The sequence below is a fragment of the Ascaphus truei genome, chromosome 2 (genome assembly GCF_040206685.1).
Source record: "Ascaphus truei isolate aAscTru1 chromosome 2, aAscTru1.hap1, whole genome shotgun sequence".
Classification (NCBI taxonomy): domain Eukaryota; kingdom Metazoa; phylum Chordata; class Amphibia; order Anura; family Ascaphidae; genus Ascaphus; species Ascaphus truei.
In genome coordinates this window covers 74188637-74210656 of record NC_134484.1, presented here as the reverse complement: position 1 = coordinate 74210656, position 22020 = coordinate 74188637, and the positions used below count along the sequence as shown (strand labels likewise).

At 41.2% G+C, this 22020-nt stretch overlaps 1 protein-coding gene across 1 annotated transcript in view; it reads right to left on the bottom strand.

Annotated features, from left to right (window-relative positions):
• The window catches only part of TRIQK (triple QxxK/R motif containing), a 143045-nt gene that overhangs the window by 67516 nt on the left and 53509 nt on the right, over window positions 1–22020 (bottom strand). Inside the window, exon 3 of the mRNA XM_075582753.1 lies at window positions 4384–4456. Coding sequence (XP_075438868.1) covers window positions 4384–4444 — 61 coding nt within the window. The 5' untranslated portion in view covers window positions 4445–4456. The remainder of the gene's footprint in view (window positions 1–4383; window positions 4457–22020) is intronic.

Below are 22020 nucleotides of genomic sequence, written 5' to 3'. Positions count from 1 at the left end.
TGCTTTTCAAAGCACAATATGCCACCCAAGTTAGTCCATTGGGGTGAATGCAGTTGCTGCAATGAAATGTAAATGTACAATATCTATTTAAAAAACAATGCAATTCCAAATATCTAACAGCTCACACTGTACTTTTAGGAAACTACTTTACATATTGGTTCACACTGCCCTCTATTCAAGATGCCATCTTCCTCTTGCTCATTAAAGCTGCAGTTCAGTCAATATCCTGCATGTGTGTTTTTTTTAATAAATCAGTTCTGTAGTAAGAAAAAATACTTTTAGCATTTTCTGTTTTTAAAAAAACAACTTTGAAAGACCAATTTTCTTGTATTCTATTTTAACAGCCATTTACTAAGGCACTGCCCCTTCATGGCCTGTCACAAGCCCTGGCACACCCCTTTGTCAGCCCTGCCCTCCCTCTAACACATGTCAGTGCCGTAGTGCTCATGAATATTCATGAGCTTCCACTGACTGACAAGCAGAATATAAACAAATCCCAGCTTTTAATATGTCACCAAATTTCAACCTATCAATACATGGAGAACGAATTGACTGGCAGCTATACAGTTCTTTAGGTAATTAGAGATTGCACACATAAAACTATTGAAGTAAAAAAATAAATGTAAAAAAAAAAAAAAGACTGAACTGCAGCTTTAAGATTTCTGCTCCATTAGAAGTGAAGGGGTTACAAAGTAGCACTTCTCTTCAATTCAGGGCAGAAAACATGACCTTTCACTCCCACCTGAATCAATACACTGAAAAGATCAGGCATGCAGTACAGACTCTAGACAAGCAGACCTTACTGACACTGGGGCATAGCAGTGTGGTTGCTCACGAATATATTTACAAGTACAGTGCAACTAAACCTAAAGCAACAGTTCACTCTGCCCCCCACCTCCCTTATTTTTAAATGTTTAGCAAGCTGGGGGTCTCTGGAGCTGAACCACATTAGAGACCTCCTGCTTCCAAAGATATTTACCGGGTACGGTGCCGGTGGCACTTCATGGAGGTTTAAATCCAACGTCAGGCAGACCAAAAGAAAGCTGCAATGGATGACATGGTGACTTCCTATTGGCCTGAGTGACGCTGGAGATTTCAACATCCATCGTGTTTCCCTTGAAGGGAACAATACCGACGGCACTTTGCCCGATAACTATCTTGGGAAGCAAGGCGTCACCGGAGCTAAAATGATCATGGTTCAGCTGTGGAGATCCCCTGCTTACCTACACACGTACAAAGTAGGGGAGACTGTTTTTTTTTTAAAAGAGAATATAAAATATACACAACACGTGAATAATGTTGCAAGTTTTAATTAATAAGCAACATCTCACTGTAGCTGTCCAAATACTTCTTTGTTTGATAAAAAATATTTTTACAGCACAGATATTACTAGGACTGTGATTGTGGGTGAATGCAGACGAACTCATCTCAGGTGGGGAACATTAGGAAAATTAATGCAATGTTTATAAAACGATTAGGAATAGAAGTAGAAGACGAACAACAGATAATAGATCAATTTCTACCACATGTATTTTCTTAAAACTGAATTATTTAGTGTTTACATATAAATGTACTTTTCCTTGCTTAGGGTGCTGGCACTTTCTCTCTCTCTCCTCCTCCTGCCCCCCTCCCCCAGAAAAACACCACAATATGTTAGTCATTTCAGCAGTTAATCCAACAGCAGATAAAGGAACCAAGATAGTGTATTGCTCTGTAATACAAAGAAGATATCATAGCATGTAATAATAAATACCTGTATGAATAGAATGGAAACATTGGCCTGTGTAACATGATATAGATCCCTCCATATAATGAACAAAACCCATGTGTCAATAAAAAGAAAATATGTAAACAATTGGGTGTTGGGTAAATAGAAATAATTACTTATCTAATCAAATTTCTAACTTTCAATAAAAAGGTCACTGCTGATTTCCCATCTGAGAAGTTATACATCCCAGGCATAGAAGTCAACTTCCAGGGACCAAGGTCAATGAGATTGGAGAGTTCTTGACCGAAAATGTATTTTCAATAAAGAAAGAAAAAATGTATTAACTCCATTGAGTTTAATTAAATTGCTGATACTAAAAAAATCAGTGAGACTGTCTTCAAACCAGTGAGACTCACAAAAAAGCAGTGAGAGTTGACAGGTCTGCACCGGTGTCAACATCAACACCAGCTAGCACTTGACATAATTTAGTCAATCACATTATGTACCCTGCAATACATCCAGGAGAAACAACAAGAACAAAGGAATTAATAGCCATGGGAATAAGACTAAGGTCAAAAACAGTGTACATTTATCACCTTATTAAATAATGTTACTATGTTTCATGCTGATTAAAATCTGTAACAGAATTTAATTATGATAACTATGTTTTCCAGGACATTCCAGCCAACCAGGCACATGCCAAACAATATCTCAAGAAAGATTAAATTAGTCCGTTGGATTTTTAACTCCTTCATCGCTGCTCCAATGGCTGAATACAAAAAGAACTGAACATTAGAGATGAGATTTTTTTTTCACGGAATTCCGGAAAGCATGCAAACAAAATTTGTCCAAAAAAAAATAAATCACAAAAATGACAAACTGCCAAAAATGTGCTGAGAATTAAAAGCCTATATGCATTGCACATTTCAAATACAAGCAAATGGCATCAGGTCACATGGCACTTTATATACGGCCATTTGTGCGAATTGCTGGAGGGTGAGGGGGGAGGGGGGGAAATCGAAAAATGTCAATGTAAACTAGCAAACAATAAAAATAAGTCTATTTTGGCTCATTAATGAGTAATGTGAAAAATGTAGCAAAAATGTAAATGAAAACTGCAACAACAAAAAAACATGGCAAAGCAAATTTAAAGACATGTACTCATCTTTGGTAAAAAATTATCCAGAATAAAACCAAATACGCACGCAAATTTATATTTGTAGAGCGATGTGTCTATGTATGGTATTTATATGTAATTAAAAAACACATATGTAAGGATAAAAGTGCTGGAACCCAGGGCAAATGTGGTAGAAAAAGCAATTATCCCCTTTCAGTTGGTATTCTGGCATCATATCTGTATGTGTGTGTTTGTAAATACTTAGATTGTAAGCTCTTCGGGGCAGGTACTCTTTATCCTGATACATACACACACCCATTAAGACTGAAATCATCTTTAAAGGTACAGTCACACGGGACTAATCTGAACTAATGACAGTTATATTTCTAATGGGTAAAATCCCTGCCTAAATACTAAGTTAGTATAGGGGATGGGATCATTTTGTAATTAGTCAGATGTAAGGACGGTATCAGGTTTCCAGAATAAGCTTTTAAACATTGTTTACAGATATTAAATCTTATTAGATTTTTTTAAAGACATCCGGCATCTAATTTTAACCCATTAATATACCACTGTAATTAGCGCTATCTGGCACAGTATAGTACATTACTTAAAATATATATATATATATATTTTCTTTTTAATCCACTTTATAGCGTTATTTAATCGGCTGGTTACCTGGATTTCCAATTATATCAAATATAAAAAGCACAAAGACTTTCATTATGTCACTTGCTATAGGAAAGAATATTATAGTGCGGTCAAATTGCATCTTATTACAATTTGAAAATATTCTCCTTGATATGTAACCTACTCCTCTTATAAATGGTATTTTATTATTTGAATTAAACCACTGTGGGTATTTAAAAAATATATATGTTTTTCAAATGTTCGGCCAATTGTATAGCTGATAAATGGGTATCCACTGCCGTACTAATAACACAAACTAAACTCAGAAGCCTTCACCCCAAATTCATAATGTTACTTTTTTCAACGATTGAGTAAATAAATAAAGCTAAACTTGTTTTAGATATAATGTGTGGCAGACCACAAAGAGGTATTGGTACTACTGTCTTTTATAGACAAAGAAAATTATTTGTCTACTGTACTGTATTTAGAAATCCCCATCTGAATTAACTTTCTCAGTTTTGTCAGCGTAGCATTTTCTGACCTTATTTATTGAGCATTCCTGAACTTCAACATTCGTTTCTGGGAGAGAGAGAAAAAATATGAGCTGGCAGTTCTGTACACAAAACAAAGGGAATTCTCTTATGGGGCCACTTGTCTTCTCCTTGGCCCACAGAGGATCGTTTGAAGATTTAGCAAGACTGCAGGTCACATAAATAAGAGATTCTGAATTTGAAAAATGACTGCATAATCCATTTCATTTTTAGAGTGTGCAGCTTTCATACAGCTGTCTTTCATGTATAGAACTCCAGCGCTTGGCTAAAAAAGCTTTCAAATTCTCATGCAGACCTGCTACACTACATCAGCATATTCCATTAATAGGTACCACATCATTTTGGTTCCTTTTTTATTTAATATCTATGTAACTTACCAATTTGCTTACGGTACTGCTCAACTGGTATTCTTGATGCTGAAGCATCTTTTCTACCCATCTTCTTTTCCTACTGCACAGAAAAATAAAATAAACTCAATGATTTTTTCCCCCCCCAGTTTTGAAGATGGAAAAAGAAAGTGAGCGTATTAACATTACAATATGACATGAATTGGATTACATTTGTACAAAACAACATACAGTATATCCTTTGATACGTATCAGTTACTTAGAATGTATAACCTAGTTTGTCCTTCTTTTAAGTGAATATTAGCAAATCTAAGGACGACCCTGAGTATCAAGCTCAAGACTGTTGAACCATTACGATTGCACATATTTTTTTTTTAAATAAGAGAGTACCTGCAGTACTCAAACAGCTGTGACACTAATAGAGGTCAAACACAAAGCAATTTAATGTAAAAAGAGCAAACAAGTCTCAGAAACAAAGCATATTGCACAGGGCACTATCAAGATGCAGCTACCCAAACAAATACCCCTCAACACACTCCTCTTGGATGCTGGATGGTGTGGTGATGAGTTGCAGAGCAGAAGATGATCTTGAGAATTCTTCTACATCACCTTTCCACAAACTACATACTCACAGGTTACATTGTAGCTACGGGACAGCTTTTTTCCTCCTGAAGGGAAGTACCACTCTTATGTGGGAACGGGACAAGATAGGCTAAGTGCCCGAGACATAGCCGCCCCCCTTGATTTTTGGATGGTGTTCCTTTTTTGTGTTGTTGCCTTTTTGGCAGTGTGTAGCACCTTTTTTTGCACTGTATTGTTATATTGGTACTGTGTAGATCAGTGTATTTGTCTTCCTTGTCCCCCTTCCTCCTGGTTTTACCCCTGTCTGGGGAAGTTTGTATTTGTTTGGGTAGCTGCACCTTGATAGTGCCCTGTGTAATATTGTATGCTTTGTTTATGAGACTTGTTTGCTCTTTTTACATTAAATTGCTTTGTGTTTGACCACTATTAGTGTCACAGCTTTTTATGAGTGCTGCAGGTACTCTTATTTTTGTATCTGTCTAGGGTTTATGGAGACCCTTATACCTGCGTGCACCACTCATGTATGTAGTAGTAGTGGTAGTAGTAGTAGTAGTAGTAGTAGTAGTGCTGATTGACTCTAGATTCTACATAATATTTTTTTTTACAGTGCTATAGATAGAATTTTGCACAAGTTATGCCAATTAATTTTAAAGTGATTTCCCCAGGGGAACAAAGAGCTGACCCTGGGTGTTGAACCTGGCTCCCTTGCTTCAAAGACAGTGTCATAGTTTTCAGAGTTAGTGCATTTACTCACTCAGCCTCCCCTTTAGCACAGCAAGCAAACCAGTTTATGCCATTGAAGTAGCAAGACGGGCCCAAGGAACTTTAGGGGTAAGTTGCAGGAAAGTGAAGAGATGCACCCCATAAAGTAAGAAAAACATGTTTTCAGAGCACCCGGGATAGGACCTTTAACCACATGAAGTAATAAAGTACTTTCATGCAAACTGGCAAATTCCATCAATGGTTCTGCCACTATCCATAGCTATATAAAGAAACTAACAAATAGGACAATAAGATTATGGATCATACAGAATCCATATGCATATATATGTGTTATTCAGAGAAAAATCAATTGAAAAATATAGTGCAGATTACATCAGAGGCTTTCAACTTGTGTTCCATGAGAAAAATCTGATAATGGTGGATATTTAACTCTGCAAGACCCAAACATGCTATTTGTTTTTTTTTTTTTTTTTTTTAGAAATCACAAATGTTATTGAATGTTATACTACAATATTATAAATGATATATTAAAAAAACAAACAAAAAAACACAACCAGAGAACTACTATTTTCACATTATTATTAATAATAATAATAAGACTAAGACACAGGTTCCACAAAGTCACAGGACATTTGTAAAAGGTCCCACAATTCATAAAAGGTTGAAACCCACTGGATTACATTATTTCTCCCCAAATAGACTGAAAATCTAATTTGGGACTATTTATGGAGAGGAAAGTTAGGTGACCTACTCTCGGTCACTGGTGTTTCTGAAACTGGTCCTGGGGGAAGAAATCGAGCATAAATGTTTCGGCAGTAAACTTTCAAGTGACTATGCAGAAGTATTTTTTAATATTATCTAACTCCCAACCTGGCATCTCTGTATGTAGAAGCCAGTACCTTACCCTCCTCATATTTGGCATACCTACTGTAATATGCAATTTGTATACTTGTAGGAAGCATTAACGAAACCTGCTCCAAGAACTCAAAATGTCCCCTCTGCCCTCCGGTGTGCTATGAAAATTACCCTTTTCCCCCTCTGTAACAATAATTATGCTAAAATTGAAATCTGCATAAACAACACTTTCTTCGTGTAATCCATTTTATAATACACCTATGTAAAGTCAAACAAAAATAAAATCCATATTCACTGTAAAAAAAGAAAAAAAAACACACATTTTAATAACTTAACATTCTTTTTGTGTAAGATGAAATATTTTACAAGTGATTGTATCTCGTGGTATTTGTAAAGCAGCACTGAAGTGAATATAATTATAACATAGTACAGCGTGAGATTAAATAAGGAGGATTTGAGTGGCTCTTCTGAGATTCAGCTCATTGCTCACATTGCCTGCTGAATAATCCCATTAGCCGCCACTGGCATAGCCTGATAACCATTTATTACAAAATGTCACAAGTGAAATATTCCCAGAGTATAATTTCAGTCCTGCCAATAAAACACTTCCAAGTGGGTGCTGACAGCATTTCTTGTATTAGTTAAAAAATAAAAAATAAATGATCTGTTACACCGGCTACTTAACCCAAATGCACTAGCCTTGTTCATCTGTAGGGATCATGCTGTCAGCATCTAAGACATCTAAAGCCAATAAAATGCAGTGGCTTGTCTTTGTTCTTCAAAGCTATGTGGTAATCATCATTCATTTCTACAGCTTTGACTGTTGGATAGAAATCTCCCAAGAATCCCATGGAGACATTAGCGCATACAGCCACAATGCTCAATAAGTCAGCTATTTGCATACAAGATCAGCCACAATTTCCAGTGTGCCATGATAGATGTAGGAAGGGAGTCTATATTAGCATGTACAAAATCCAGATTGTTTTCACAATGCCCGTCCTACGGGACCACAGCTTGTCACCTGCCGAAACAGTGTGTGTCTCCCTGAGGAGGGTGCTCGTCATTGTCAAGTTAAACTAAAGTACGTATTAGGAAGAGATACTGTTTATTACTTATTCATCATCGTCTTGGAGTGCTTGTGAATTGCAATATAACATTAGACTTCAAAAGATTGGAAGGCTTGAAACTTTGATTTGATCTGCTTTGTAGAGAAAACAGTGTCTTTTTCTTTTGTTTCAAATATTTTTATTGAATTTTACAGCATATGAAAAAAATCGACAACATACAGCTGCAATCAGGCGCAGTAATTCAATTAACAGTGTCCACGTAATTTAAGCAAAAGAGACAGAACACCATTAATTTAGACAAAGTTCAAATAACCAGTTGACACAAAGCCCTGAGTCCAACAGTAATCTAAGTCGAGTTATGCATATTATTACATAGCTTCTGAATGACAGTTGTACATGGGGTGACAGACGAAAAATAAATTATCCAAAAACCAACAGGGAGGGGGGAGAGGAAGGTGTGGGAGGGGGGAGAGGAAGGTGTGGGAGGGAGGAGAGGAAGGTGTGGAAGGGGGGAGAGGAAGGTGTGGGAGGGGGGAGGGTAAGGTGGGGGTAGATAGCTGAGTGCCTCAATATACCAAGATGAAACCTTTAAAGCTGCAATCTGTTATACCCAATTTGTAACTTTTGGAGGGTGAAGGGGGGGGGTGGAAAGACAGGGGAAGGGGTGTTTAATTAAGCCTTCTGTTGCTTTTATTGGGATTGTTTCCTTTATTTTTCCCCCATTACACTGTGGTACCTTATAAATATTAGCTTCTATTTTGTATTTTTAGGTGGTATATAAAATAAAAAGTGTTTTTATACTCAGAGGAAAAAAATGCTCAAATGTCATATTTTTTTGCATAACTTGATTAATAGTTCAACATCCACACACCCCAAACAAGCTTTGCGGGTGGACCAAACTCCATCCTGAGGCATACCCCGTCCCACAATCAGCAGCCACTTTACCCTTTGTTCCAACATTTACCCCTTATTCACTCTAGAGTGTAAGCTCTCACGTGCAAGCCCTCATTAGCGTCTGTATCTGTTTGCGCTTATTTGTCCTTATTTGGCATGTTATGTAATAACATATGTTTATGTAATTTATATCACTCTATACCCCCACTGTACAGAATATGTTTGCACTTTATAAATAAAAGCTCATAATAACATGTCCAGATTTTTTTTTTGGGGGGGGGGGGGGGTGGAGGGGGGTTTGGCTCAAAAGAATAGATCAAACACTCAAGAATGTATCATTTGTACAATTTCACAGTATTGAAAATGTTGCTCAAATTCCTAAGATACAATGATACGGCTATGGGAAAAGTGACTCAAGGTTGCCTTAAACTCTGATCCTAAAAATCCTTGTTATTATTATTATTGTTAATTTGTAAAGGGCAAACATATTCTGCAGCACAGTACAAAGGGGTACAGAGGGATGTCAATTGTAACTTGCTAATATTACTTTACATCATCACCAACTGGTAATGGCTTTGGAACAGAAGAACCTGATTGGAATTCTGGTGCCAGCTGCCAGTCAAGTAGAAATATTTAAAATAAGTTTTAAATGGAGCAAAAGCTTCATTCTGTTTAACCTTACCTTATGGCAGGTGTTCTCAACTCCAGTCCACAAGACCCCAACAGGTCAGGTTTTTTTTTTAAGATATCCCTGCTTCAGCACAGGTGTCTCAGTCAGTGGCGCAGTCAAAGACTGTGTCACAGTCACCTCTGCTGAAACAGTGATATCCTGAAAACATGACCTGTTGGGGGTCTTGAGGACTGGCATTGAGACCCCTGCTTTATGGGAGCCCTAAAACAGGAGGTACCGCTTTTATCTTATTTCCTACAACACATCCTAATGAGAAGCTCCCTGTCAGAAGACCAACTAGGGAAGGAGACTTAATAATAACGGAAAATTGTGTGAATTTTGTCGGACATTTTAATGATAAAACGCTCCGTGATTTAATAGATTCTCATAGCAGTGTCAACCAAGTTGAAGTTGTACAAAAATGAGTACAGAAGTTCCTATCTCCACTCCTGCAAGTCAGCCATGTGATAATAATAAAGTCCTGGTATGTATTCTAATTTGCTAATCAATTGGAACCGTTTGTATAATAGCAGTGTCATGAAAATATCATGAGATATTAGGTATGTTAATCCCTCTGGTGCTTAAGGGGTTACTGAGCTACAGCTTGAAGTTTAAAAATACAATATATATTGGGTTTATGACAAGCCCAGGCTTGTCATGTGTGGGTGCTGTCCTTCAAACAGGTGGGTTATCCTGTATAGGCTCACTTAAAAAGGACCAGATGGGTTGTATATGGCTGATAAAGTCACCTTTGCGAAGGTGAAGGGTGGGGCAGCTTCCGGGTTGTGTATTGATCCTTGATCCTGTAGAGGAGATATTGTCCATTTGACAGACCTTTGCGGAGGTGAAAAGTGGGAGCGCTTGCAAGCAACAGTATTAACCCTTGTCCTGTATGCAGGTTGCGTACTTGCATGGTGCCATATGTGACAAGCTATTGGCTATGAAGACATATTGGTCTGAATCCATTTCACAAAGGTGACCTTGAGTCAGTAAAGAAGTATGACCAACAACATTTCAGTCCATATCTTATTTACAAATCAAATACTTGTGTAAGAAAAGCACAATATAAACGACAAAGGGAAAAGTATTATTTATTTATTTATAAAAATATTTTACCAGGAAGTAATACATTGAGAGTTGCCTCTCGTTTTCAAGTATGTCCTGGGCACAGAGTTATAACAATACATGGTTACATTAAAAGAACAGGGTCATACAGTCAATTCAGACATTTCATGGACAGATAAGAGTTGGAAAATTGGGTACAGGGGATAAAGGGCTAGTGAGTTTCAGATTGATACAGAGCAGCTTTAACATCAGCGAACGGCAGCAAACGGCTCGCACCCTTTGGCTGCGCCAAAGGCTGCCCGCCTTTGGGGCAACGCAGATGTACACTGGGGTGGTTGAGATTCAATCCAGCTTTGAACACCAACGTTATTTGTGTCCTCTTGGCTCATTAACATTCCTGGGGTTGGGGTTGACGTTTCACAAAGTACAAGCAAATGTTAACCCTTAGCACGATGGTCCTGTGCAGAGGGGAGCAGCTCTTGGGGAGCCTCATCAGGCTGTCCGCCTATGGGGCAACGCAGATGTACACTGGGGTGGTTGAGATTATGAAATAATTATGTAGAACACTTTGTATAAAACACATTGATTTGGTGCAGATTAAAGTAGTTAAAAATTAATCATTTGGTAAAGCAAGTTTTATGGCAGTACAATATGTCACATACAGGTAAGACTATTTTAATACTCTTCCAGGGACATTGAGCCGCAGTTGGTAGTGCCTTGTTTGAAAGTAGACTTCAGTTTTTTTGCAGGTCTACCGGCCCTGCTGTGAACAGATGTGACAGGAGACACTAAAAACACATCTCTTATTATTTGATTCCTCGTCAAATGAACAATTTGACTAGAAAATAAATGCAGACATAGGGTGACCAGATTTTGAAAATGAAAAACCGGGACACATAAAAATTATAAATACAACAAATTACATGATTAAAAAAATGAATATTATGATATTTATCTAATAGTGTCACCATTGATGCTGTATTATTATTAATATTATTATATATTATTCATTCTACCTCTTCCCATTCTCTCTCTACCTTCTCCCCCATTCCCTCTATCCCTCCTCCCCCCCCATTTTCTCCCACCCTTCCCCACCCCCACCAGTCTCTCTCCCTTCCCTCCCCCCAGTTTCACTCCCTTCCTCCCACCATTCTCTCTCCCTTCCGTCCCCATTCTCTCCGTTCCCTCCCCTCATTCTCTCCCCATCCCCCCATTCTCTCCCCATCCTCCCATTCTCTCCCCATCCCCCCATTCTCTCTCTCTTCCTCCGCTCCTCCATTTTATCTGTCAATGCCTTCCTCTATTCTCCCTCTCCCCCGTCCATTCTCTCTCCCCCCATCCATTCTCTCTCTGACCTGCACAGACACACAGCCACTGATCTGCACAGCCACTGATTTGCACAGACCCAGACCCTGCACAGACCCAGACCCTGCCCCTGCCCCTGCACAGACCCTGCCCCTGCCCCATGCACGGACCCTGCCCCATGCACGGACCCTGCCTCATGCACAGACCCTGCCCCATGCACAGACCCTGCCCCATGCACAGACCCTGCCCCATGCACAGACCCTGCCCCATGCACAGACCCTGCCCCATGCACAGACCCTGCCCCATGCACAGGCACGGACCCTGCAAACACACTGACCCTGCAAACACACACTGACCCTGCAAACACACACTGACCCTGCAAACACACACTGACCCTGCACTGAGACACTGACACTGCACTGAGAACTGACCCTGCACTGAGACACTGACCCTGCACTGAGACACTGACCCTGCACTGAGACACTGACCCTGCACTGAGACACTGACACACTGACACACTGAGACACTGACACACTGACACACTGACACACTGACCCTGCACTGAGACACTGACACACACACACACACACACACACTGACCCTGTACTGAGACACTGGCACACTGACCCTGCACAGACCCTGCACAGACCCTGCACAGACCCTGCACTGAGACACTGACACACTGACCCTGCGGACACACACTGACCCTGTACTGAAACACTGACACTGTACTGAGACAGTATAGAAAAAAAGAATGGTGTAAATAGCGCTAAAAGGCTGTGTTAATTAAATAAACAGTGTACAAACATATAAAAAGTGATAAAATATGTGTGATCTTACACACTATACCTTAATTGATTAAGGCAAGGCTGCCAAGTGATACTAACCCAAAACACAGCTAGTGCAAAGCAAAAAACAAACAATACAGACCGGCGCCTAAAGAGTCCAATATGGGTAGAAATAAAGTCTAATTGTGATGACGTGTCAAGAAGCAGTAAGTCCAATCTTGCACTTCCAAAATCCACAGCAGGATATTATGTGGTACAAGACGTTCGCAATATACACGCAAAGATATAAGGTGAGTAGTAAATGGCTACGGCATCAGGTGAATGCGTGGCGTCCAGGAGCTGCTCCAAACACTATCCTCCACTCCGCAACTGGATGTGCGTCACTGGGGGTTGGTCTGAAACTCTCCAAACGCTCTCTGCCACTCCGTGGCCGGAAATACATCACCGGGGGTGGGTCAAACGCCGGAACCCCCTTCTCCTACTGCTGGTATTGCTATTACGCTCTCGTGAGTCATTGACACACTGACCCTGCAGACACAAACTGACCCTGCACAGAGACACTGACCCTGTACTGAGACACTGACCCTGTACTGAGCCTACACTGACCCTAGCTCTGAGAAGTTGCAGGGGGGGGGGGGTTGGTGTGTGTGTGTCCTACCTTTCACTGTGAGCTTGGTTGAAGGGGGAAGCCATCTTGGTTGGGGGGAAGTCACCTCACTTCCGGTTTTCACTGCTGAGGCTCCGCTGTCAGTAAACCCGCCCACAACCTCTGCAGCAGTAGTCAGACCGGCCTCTGCTCTCCTCCCTGCATTCTTGCTCTCTGCTGCCCCCACCTTCTCTGGTCAAAGCCGGGACAGCCACAAAAAAACGGGACATTTTAAAGTATGTCAGGCAGCCGGGACAGACCATAAAAAAAACGGGACTGTCCCGGCTAAACCGGGACATCTGGTCACCCTAACTCTACAAGTTCTCAGAAGTGGTTGTTGCAGGATTTGCTGTTTGAACTATAGAATTCAGACATGTTTTGCAATCAAATGAATCTAACGCTGCAAGGCTGATAAGGACTACAATGTATTGGAATTAAATGAGTTGCAAATCTCTCCAGCAGCAACGGAGTTAATGGTGGGCCAGCTTTAAAAAAAGATAACTTAAGTCGAAAATATTGCAAGCAACACTATGCACAAAATGTTATGTTAAATGACAAATCATTCACCTATTTACTTTTTGTTTTTAGAAAAGAATCAAAAAGGTAAATCAAAATTTGAATGATCAAGCTTAACGTAAATAATCACAAATATCAGTCTACGTGTATACAGATATAGCATAACTTAACCCTCAGCCTGCGCTTATGGTGTACCCTGGAAGTCATGAAGGCCAGCCCACCAAGGGCCCTTATCATGTAAAGGGCGCCACATGCTATTAACGCTCATTTTATAGGGGGACAGGAGCAATGAACGAGATTGGAACAGAAGTAGAGACCCTTCCATTGGTCAAGGGGGCTGGGTTGAGACCACGCGATTGCTACCCCACGCAAATCACATGGTTGCAATCCTAAAAGATGCTGCTAGTCTTCCAGCATCAAAAGGGTTAAGGATTATAAATCTCTATTGCACCACTAATACACTTCAAGCATATCCTTGGGCATGACAGAGCATTTATATTACCTAATAGAATTAGAGGAGACACGCTACACTTCAAGTGTCCCTTTTTACAACTCCAAGGTACTGTACAAATGTAAAATAATGTGAAAATTCTAACCGGAGCAAAATAGGAAAGATATTTGCAGGATACAAAAAACAAGGGAATGCAAATACTGTAGCAGCAGTTTTGTAGGAAGCTAATAAATCAAACAGGGAGTTTTATGGAACAGCTAAAATGACAGAAATCAATGTTTTCATCTGCCTTAGAGACTCAATGTACCAGCAGCAAGGGGCCTCAGGTTGGAAATCAGCAATTCCATTCCCTCTCCCATCTTGAGCATTCTTGCACACCTTTGGTCTTAATTTACTTTTACGAGCTTGCAATCAATTGAAATTTAGGGTCACAATGCTAAAGGTCGCAGACATCCCATTTTAAGAACAGCTGAGGTCTTCTGAACATGGTTATAGGATTACTTTACAACCTACAAATCCAATAGACATTTTACTGCACCAAATGTATTATGCTTAGATGATATCCAAATTAGTAATGTATTTATCAAATAGTTTAGCACTGCAAGAAATGACCACAAGATTTACAAATTAAACGGAGCAATACTTTCAATTATTTCAACATCAATCCAACCTAAAAATACTGCAATGGCAGCTTTAAAACAAACATCTTGTTCAGAAAATATGAGCAAATGTTTTTATTAAATTATATTGGTCAAAGTATTAACATATTCCTATCTGCACTAGGAAGTGCGCACATTTTTAAAGCAACACCATCTGCCTAAAATCAACGAGAAGGGGAAAAACCACAATCTTTTTATGTAATTTCTGAAAATCAGATGCAGTATTACCACTTTTAAGGCACTTCAACCAATGATTATAGCAATGGATAGAACTCCTAGGGGCCTATGCACAGAGCAGCGAATTTTAAAATTGGCGAATTTATTAAAAAGTAGCTTTTTTGGAGAGTTTTATTCTCCATATGCAGAAAAGTGCGAATTCTGCTATGTTTAACATGGATGTGTGTGGCGAGTTTAAATTGGCGAGATGCGCGCTTCAGAAACGTGTAAAAACAAATTCGCGCCTTTTTTTTCCCTTTGCAATGGCCGCGAGCGGCAGCTTCTTGCCAATTTTTTCTGGCGAGGCAAAAAGGAGACAATCGCGCCATTTTATTGGCGCGAACAGCCGCTAGATGCCGTTCGCGCCTCTCTGCATTAGGATATTTTTAAAACTGGCGAGAATGAGGTTCTCGCCAGCCGCGAGGCGAGTTTTACAAATAGAAAAGAAAAATTGGCGCGTTTTTTGGAACTCGCCATTTTCTGCTGCTTTCTGCGCGATTTTCTCCAAAAAATGGCGAATTTCGAAATAGCGCTGCTCTCTGCATAGGCCCCTATGTGTAGAGGCTAATACAGCAAGATAATTAAAAAAAAAATGCTTGGGATAGACACAAGGCTATCTTTAATATTAAAGCAAGCTAAAGCTTAAATAAGTTCGGAGGTTTTACACCAGATAGGAAAATACACCTTTCTGCAATTCAAATAAAAAGGTACCTTCCTTCCTTGAGGAACCTTGTTACTGCGCAATTGTAGCAGGAGGAAAGATTTCTTGCGAACAGTCCCAGGTCCGTGTGACGTAACCGGAAGTCCGTCACCTCCCCTCTACCACACTCTCACCATGCCTACCGTCCTCTGCGATTACGCAACAGTACGCAGTCTTTCATTGCCACAACATGCAAACACTGACCCCTACAAAACACTCACTGCCCAAGACAAGAAACACTAACATAACCCAGCAAAGGGTTTTAGTATACACGTATGTAGCCGGGCTTCCCTTGCCCGCATTTATTGTTGTCGGGTGGGAGGGTTGCAGCAGTGCAGGGAACGCTCCGGTATATCGGAAGTTCCGTGTATTAGGGCGCCGCCATTTTGGGAGTTGGCGCAGGCGCAGAAGTAGAGCAGGAGGTTGCGCATGCGCGGGCATAGCAGCCAAAGCCCGCGAAGGAGGAGTAGCTTCCATAGGGTGGAGCATAGGGAACTACGAGTCCCAGCAGCCCAGCGGGACCACGTGACGCACGGGGACCAATCGGGTGGTAGGAAGGCAGGAAGGAAGGGGATATAGGGGTCGGAGGGCGCGCACGTTGCTCAGAGCTAGCGGGAGGAGGAAGGAGACGGAGCTCCGGTGTAGGGAGGCATTTAGCCCCTACCTAGGCCTTATACCCCAGTTAGGCCCTGAGTCCCCGTAGCGTGGAGCAGAGATAGGGACTGGCCCTAGAAAGGTTCCGGTTCCCTTACTGTGCCGTTCATTGATCGTTTAAAGAGACAGTGTGTATCTAGCAGGAGGTCTGGGCTCAGACCCTGCTACTGTTGCGGCAGTTCGTCTGGGTGGGATCGCCACGGACGCCTATTGCTGGAGCCACCTCGCATCTGACCCTTTGTGAAGATCCTTGGCAGGTGCGGGTACTGGAGTGCTCGGCAGGTAACCAACAAGTGCACCAACTATATCACCATTTATTCAGGACACAGTGGCTGCGCAGTCACCCATACATATTCGTTATCTCACTTGAGGGTGGGGGACATATTGGGTTGGGGTATTGGACATGGGGTGGGATCACCCGGTGAAGGAGGGGAAATCAGTGTCCTGCGAGACGCATTAGATAGTGTCTCCTCTAGAGAGGGACACCTGTTGATATAGATATATATGTATAAGCGTTGCAGACAAGTAAAGTAATTCGGTTGTTTATATGCTGTGTGTGTGTATAGATATATAAGTGTCCTGCGAGGAACCACTCCCCCTCTGGTGGGAGCCATCGCAGGTGGAGGCGCTGCACCAAGTATAAGGTATTATCTATTATTACGCATGCCCCAGGCTCTCCGTGGTGGAGGCTTAGGCCCTGTGAGCCTACAGGTTATACAGCATATGGTAGCGGTCTGTGTTCACTAGGAAACAGGGCTACACCTACAAATGTGGTTATAAAATAATACAGTACCATTTGCAGAATTGTTATTTGTAAGAGAAGGGCCATGTCACAGCAATGTCACTGAATGTGAAGTTGGTAATGAAGGCTCAGATCCAAGAGGGAGCCGATGATGCTGATCCTTGTGCACCTGGGCAAGTCGCTTGGTCTTATTAGGCTCCAAAAAATTAGATTGTAATCTTTATAAGGCAGATGCTTTTTCCTGGACAAAAAATAGTCGTGTCAGAAAAGGCAATATTTTAGTACCGATTTTGACAGGTATCACAAGTCAAACTTTCCTGCTCAGAACACAAAATGAAAGGAGAAAATTTAAACAACTTACCGTAATTTTCTTTTCCTGGAACCATGGCAGTGGGCACCATTGGGTTAATCCCTTCTCACTCTAGGTAGGACAGGAAGTAGACTTTTGCAGGTAGGCCATATAAGGCCCCTCCCTCTACCTGCACCTTAGTCTTACGATTCTTCCATAGCTGAAATATATAACTGATAGGCATTAGACATACATAGGGAGGGTAACTATGTGCCCACTGCCATGGTTCCAGGAAAAGAAAATTACGGTAAGTTGTTTAAATTTTCTCCTTTCCTGATCACCCTTGCAGTGGGCACCATTGGGACATACCCAAGCAGTGCAAATTTTAGGGAGGGATACATCAGAATAGACAACACCAGTTTAATGCCTTATCAGTTTGACCTTTATTAATACACTTTACACTTTATTTTACTACAGTTCCTAACACTCTACGCCCAAAGCTTGCGTCAGCTGATGATTGTACGTCTAGTCTGTAGTATTTCAAGAATGTATTGAATGAGGACCAGACTGCCGCTATGCAAATCTGTCCCGGTGTATCCTGGGCTTTAAATGCCCATGAAGTAGACATGGCCCTTGTAGAATGAGCTTTAATGTTCAAAGGTTTATCTTGTCCTTTGCTTTCATAAGCCTTTTAATACAAGACACTATCCACTGGGAAATTGTTGTCTTTGAAGCTTCTTGACCTTTCTTCGGTCCCTATGGAATTGATGAACAGTCTGTCTGACTTTCTGATATCTCGCATCCTTCCAGGTACACTTTTAGACATCTTACCACCTCTAACTTGTGTAGTCTTTCTTCTTTCTTATTCTTTGGTTCTGGACAGAATGTCGGAATCACAATTTCTTGATTCATGTGGAACTGTGATACAACTTTTGGCAGGAATTGATGTACTGGACTGAGAACTGCCTTGTCTTGATGTATGACTAGGAATGGTTCCTTGGCTGATAGAGCCTGTAGTTCTCCCACTCTCCTTGCTGAGGTGATTGCTATCAAAACGCCATTTCCCATGATAACCATTTCAAGCCTATCTACTGTATAGGTTCAAACTGAGCTGCTGTTAGTACATCCAATACTAGGGACCAGTCCCCTGTAGGTACCCTGTTCTTGATTTGAGGCCTTAACCTTTAACTGCCTGAAAGAATCTGATGATCAATCTTTCCATTGCCAGATTTCTTTCCAACAAGGCTGATAGTGCAGACACCTGTACTTTCAATGAGCTAAGACTGAGACCTTTCTCAAATCCTTTTTGCAGGAACTCCACAATTGATACAATTCTAGGTGAAAGGACTTCTGTTTTCCCTTTTCACCCCAATCGCGAAAGCAAAGCCAGATTCTATGGTATACTTTCGATGTGGAACTTTCCCTTGCTTGTAAAAGGGTTTGGATTGTTTTGTCTGAACAACCTTTCAGTCTCAATGTTTCCTGCTCAATTGCCATGCCGTCAAGCCCATTGTTTGGCATTCGGATGACATATTGACCCCTGTCGCATCAACCCTTTGCGATCTGGTATGTGCCATGGTGTATCTACTGCCATATTTACCAAGTGTGTGAACCAAAGCCTTCTTGGCCAGTAGGGTGCTATGAAAATCACCTCTGCTTGGTCTTCCCTGTTTTCCTGATTGTTTCCGGAATTAAGGGAATTGGAGGGAACAGGTATACCAACTTGAAGTGCCATTTGAAACTGAGAGCATCTGTACCCTGTGCGCTTGGATGAAACTGTCTGGCACAGTAGTTCCTTACCTTGCGGTTTTGGTGTGTCGCCATGAGATCTATGTCTGGCTGACCCCATCGCTCTACCAGTTGTTGAAACACCTGTGGCTATAATGCCCCTTCTCCTGGGTGTATGATGCTCAGACTTAGAAAGTCTGCTGTGACATTTTCTAGTCCTGGGATATGTATGGCTGTAATTTCCTACAAGTGGCACTCTGCCCAAAAGAGGATTTCTGCTGTGAGGTTCATCAGCTTTCTGCTCCTGGTTCCTCTTTGTTCGGCTATATACTTGACAACTGACCTGTTGTTTGATTCTATTTTTATACAGCCACCTCTTATATGGTCTTAGAAAGTTTCTAAGGCCCTTGTACTGCTTTTAATTCCAGCAGATTTGATGGAAGATGCTTTTCCTGGTTTGTCCAGGTTCCTTGCACCAATATTTCTCCCATCTGGGCACCCCGACCTGTATTGCTCGCATCTGTTGTAATTCTTACCCAGTGCACTGGGTGTAGTGTTTGTCTTTTTTTCAGGTTTCGGGTATCTTCCCTCCACTTTAATTCTTGTTTTGTGTGTGGGTGTAACAAGATTCTTGGTGTCATATGTATTGCTGCCCATTTTCTGACGCTTAATGTTGAAGCGAATTTCCTTATGAGCTTCATGCATTCTTCTGCTGAAGTCCTGGTAGCTTTCCTGAGCTTCTTTGTTGCATGGCTATGTCTTGCCTCTTTGCGTCTGGTAGTCTCACTTATCCTTTTGCTGTATCAAATTCTACCCCCAGAAATCTTAACATCTGAGTGGCATGAGATGGCTCTTGTTTCTGTTTATTAACCAACCGTGGTGTTCCAGGAAGGTTATACCATCTTCTGGTCTTGTTGGAGTTTCTCCTGACTCCCTGATTTTACCCGGATGTCGTCCAGGTATGGGTATATTTCTACCCCTCTTCTCATTTCTGCCACTAGAGGGGCTAGAACCTTTATAAACGTCCTTGGGGAAGTCGCCAGACCAAATGGCAGTGCTGTGTACTGATAATGAACTTGATTTACTGTAAACCTTAGGCATCTTTTGTGTCCCTTTGCTAAGGGGCACCTGTAGATAAGCATCTTCTAAGTCTTATTGCCACCATCCAGTCTCCTGGTTGTAGCTCTTGAATAATCAGGTTCACACTTCTTAGGTCTAGAATTGTTCTGTACTCCCTTGTAGGTTTCCTTACTAGAAAAATTCTGGAAATTTCACTTCCTCTTCCTGAGGTACCTTCTTTATTACTTCTGCTTGTAATAATTTCTTTAAAGCCGAATTATTCTGCCTTCTTTTCTCCTTGGACTGTATCCATGTTATTAAGAACATATTTCTTCTTGGCATCTCTCTAAATTCTATACTGTACCCCTGATGAATGGTCTGTAATATCCAATTGCCCTGTATCGTTTGGGCCCATGTTGCAGAAAAACTGCTTCAGTCGCCCTCCTACTGGCAACTGTCACAAAAAAAACGGTCCTGGCCGTCCCTCCATGTTGTTTGTCTTGGAGATGACCTGCCAGGTCTATATTCCTTTGCTTCCTTATATTGGTTTCTATTAGCCTGTTGGAAACCGAATCTTCTGCTTTTCTTGAGGTAAAAAATGCTCTTACCTCCTGATGCTTTTGTTATTATTGCATCCAGTTTGTTACCGAAGAGGAACTCACCTTCAATGGTAATCCACACAAATTGTTCTTTGATGCTGTGTCAGCCATCCACTGTCTGAGCCATAAATCCCTTCTTGCTGATACCGCCAGCACCATAGATTTTGCTGCTCATTTTACTTCGGACAGTGCTTAATAATAGCACTTCTTTACACACCTTTGTGTATTGCTTCTTCAATGTTGGCAACTATGGCAGGTATGAGGATGTTCCTGCGGTAACGTATGTTTTCTTCCATACGTATCCATCTTCCTATCCATAGCGTCCTCCAATGACGCAAGTTCCTTATTGGAATTGTGGTCTTCTCTACTATTCTGGAAATAGCAGTATCCACCTTTGGGCTGACATCCCAAAATTTTACCTCCTCTTGTGGGAATGGATACATCTTCCCAACCTTTTAGGCGTAAATACTCTGGCGTCTGGTTGCGCCAACTCCACCTGAATGAGGTCCTTAACTACTTGATGGATAATAAAAACTCTACCTTTTTAAAGCAGCAGCAGTAGTAGCAGTAGTAGCAGCAGTAGCAGCAGTAGTAGCAGCAGTAGCAGCAGCAGTAGCAGCAGTAGCAGCAGCAGTAGTAGCAATAGTAGAAATAGTAGCAATAGTAGCAGTAGTAGCAGTAGTAGCAGTAGTAGCTTAGCCTGTCAAAGCAGGCCAGTACAGAAACTCTTGAAGCAGCCAGGACACTTTTTGTCTCGCCCCAAAAATGTTATCTTTTTTGTGGGTTAACTCCTCAATGTCTTCCAGTTCCAAAACCTGTATCATGGCTTTGATGAGTGGATCCACCCTTTCTACATCAAATTCAGATTCCTTCCTGAATATCTTGATCTGATGAATCCATTTCACTCTCTGACACATGAAAACAATCAATTTCAGACCCATATGATGAAAAACTTTCCCCTTATCCAGACTGGTCTGGGATCTAGATCTTTCCTGCGCAGGGTTAACAGCTTGCTGTACTGCCGCATCAACTCTCTGTTTAACAGCCTCCTTCATCAATAAAGAAAATGCTCATTTGTTCATTGGTATCACCTGCAGGTGTCTTAAGACAATCTTCACATAATTACTTCCCTATTAGGGCTGGTTTCTCACAAGCTGAACACCATTTAGTTTTCTTAGCAACCTTTCATTTATGTTGCAGGGATTCCCCCGTCCCTTTGAAGATCCTGCTTCTGGGAGGGTAACCACCGAACTAATTTATAAAAATAAAATAAATACTAAACATACACCCTAATGTATATATACCATCTCTCTTTCCCATGCAGAACTAAAACTAAGGACTCACCTAGTCTTGGGAACTGAAGTTTGGGTGTTTCCATTTTTGAATCCATATCCAGCACTTGGCTTCTCCCTGCTGAGCGTTCCATGCTGCAGCTTTCACTCACACATACACCGTGTGG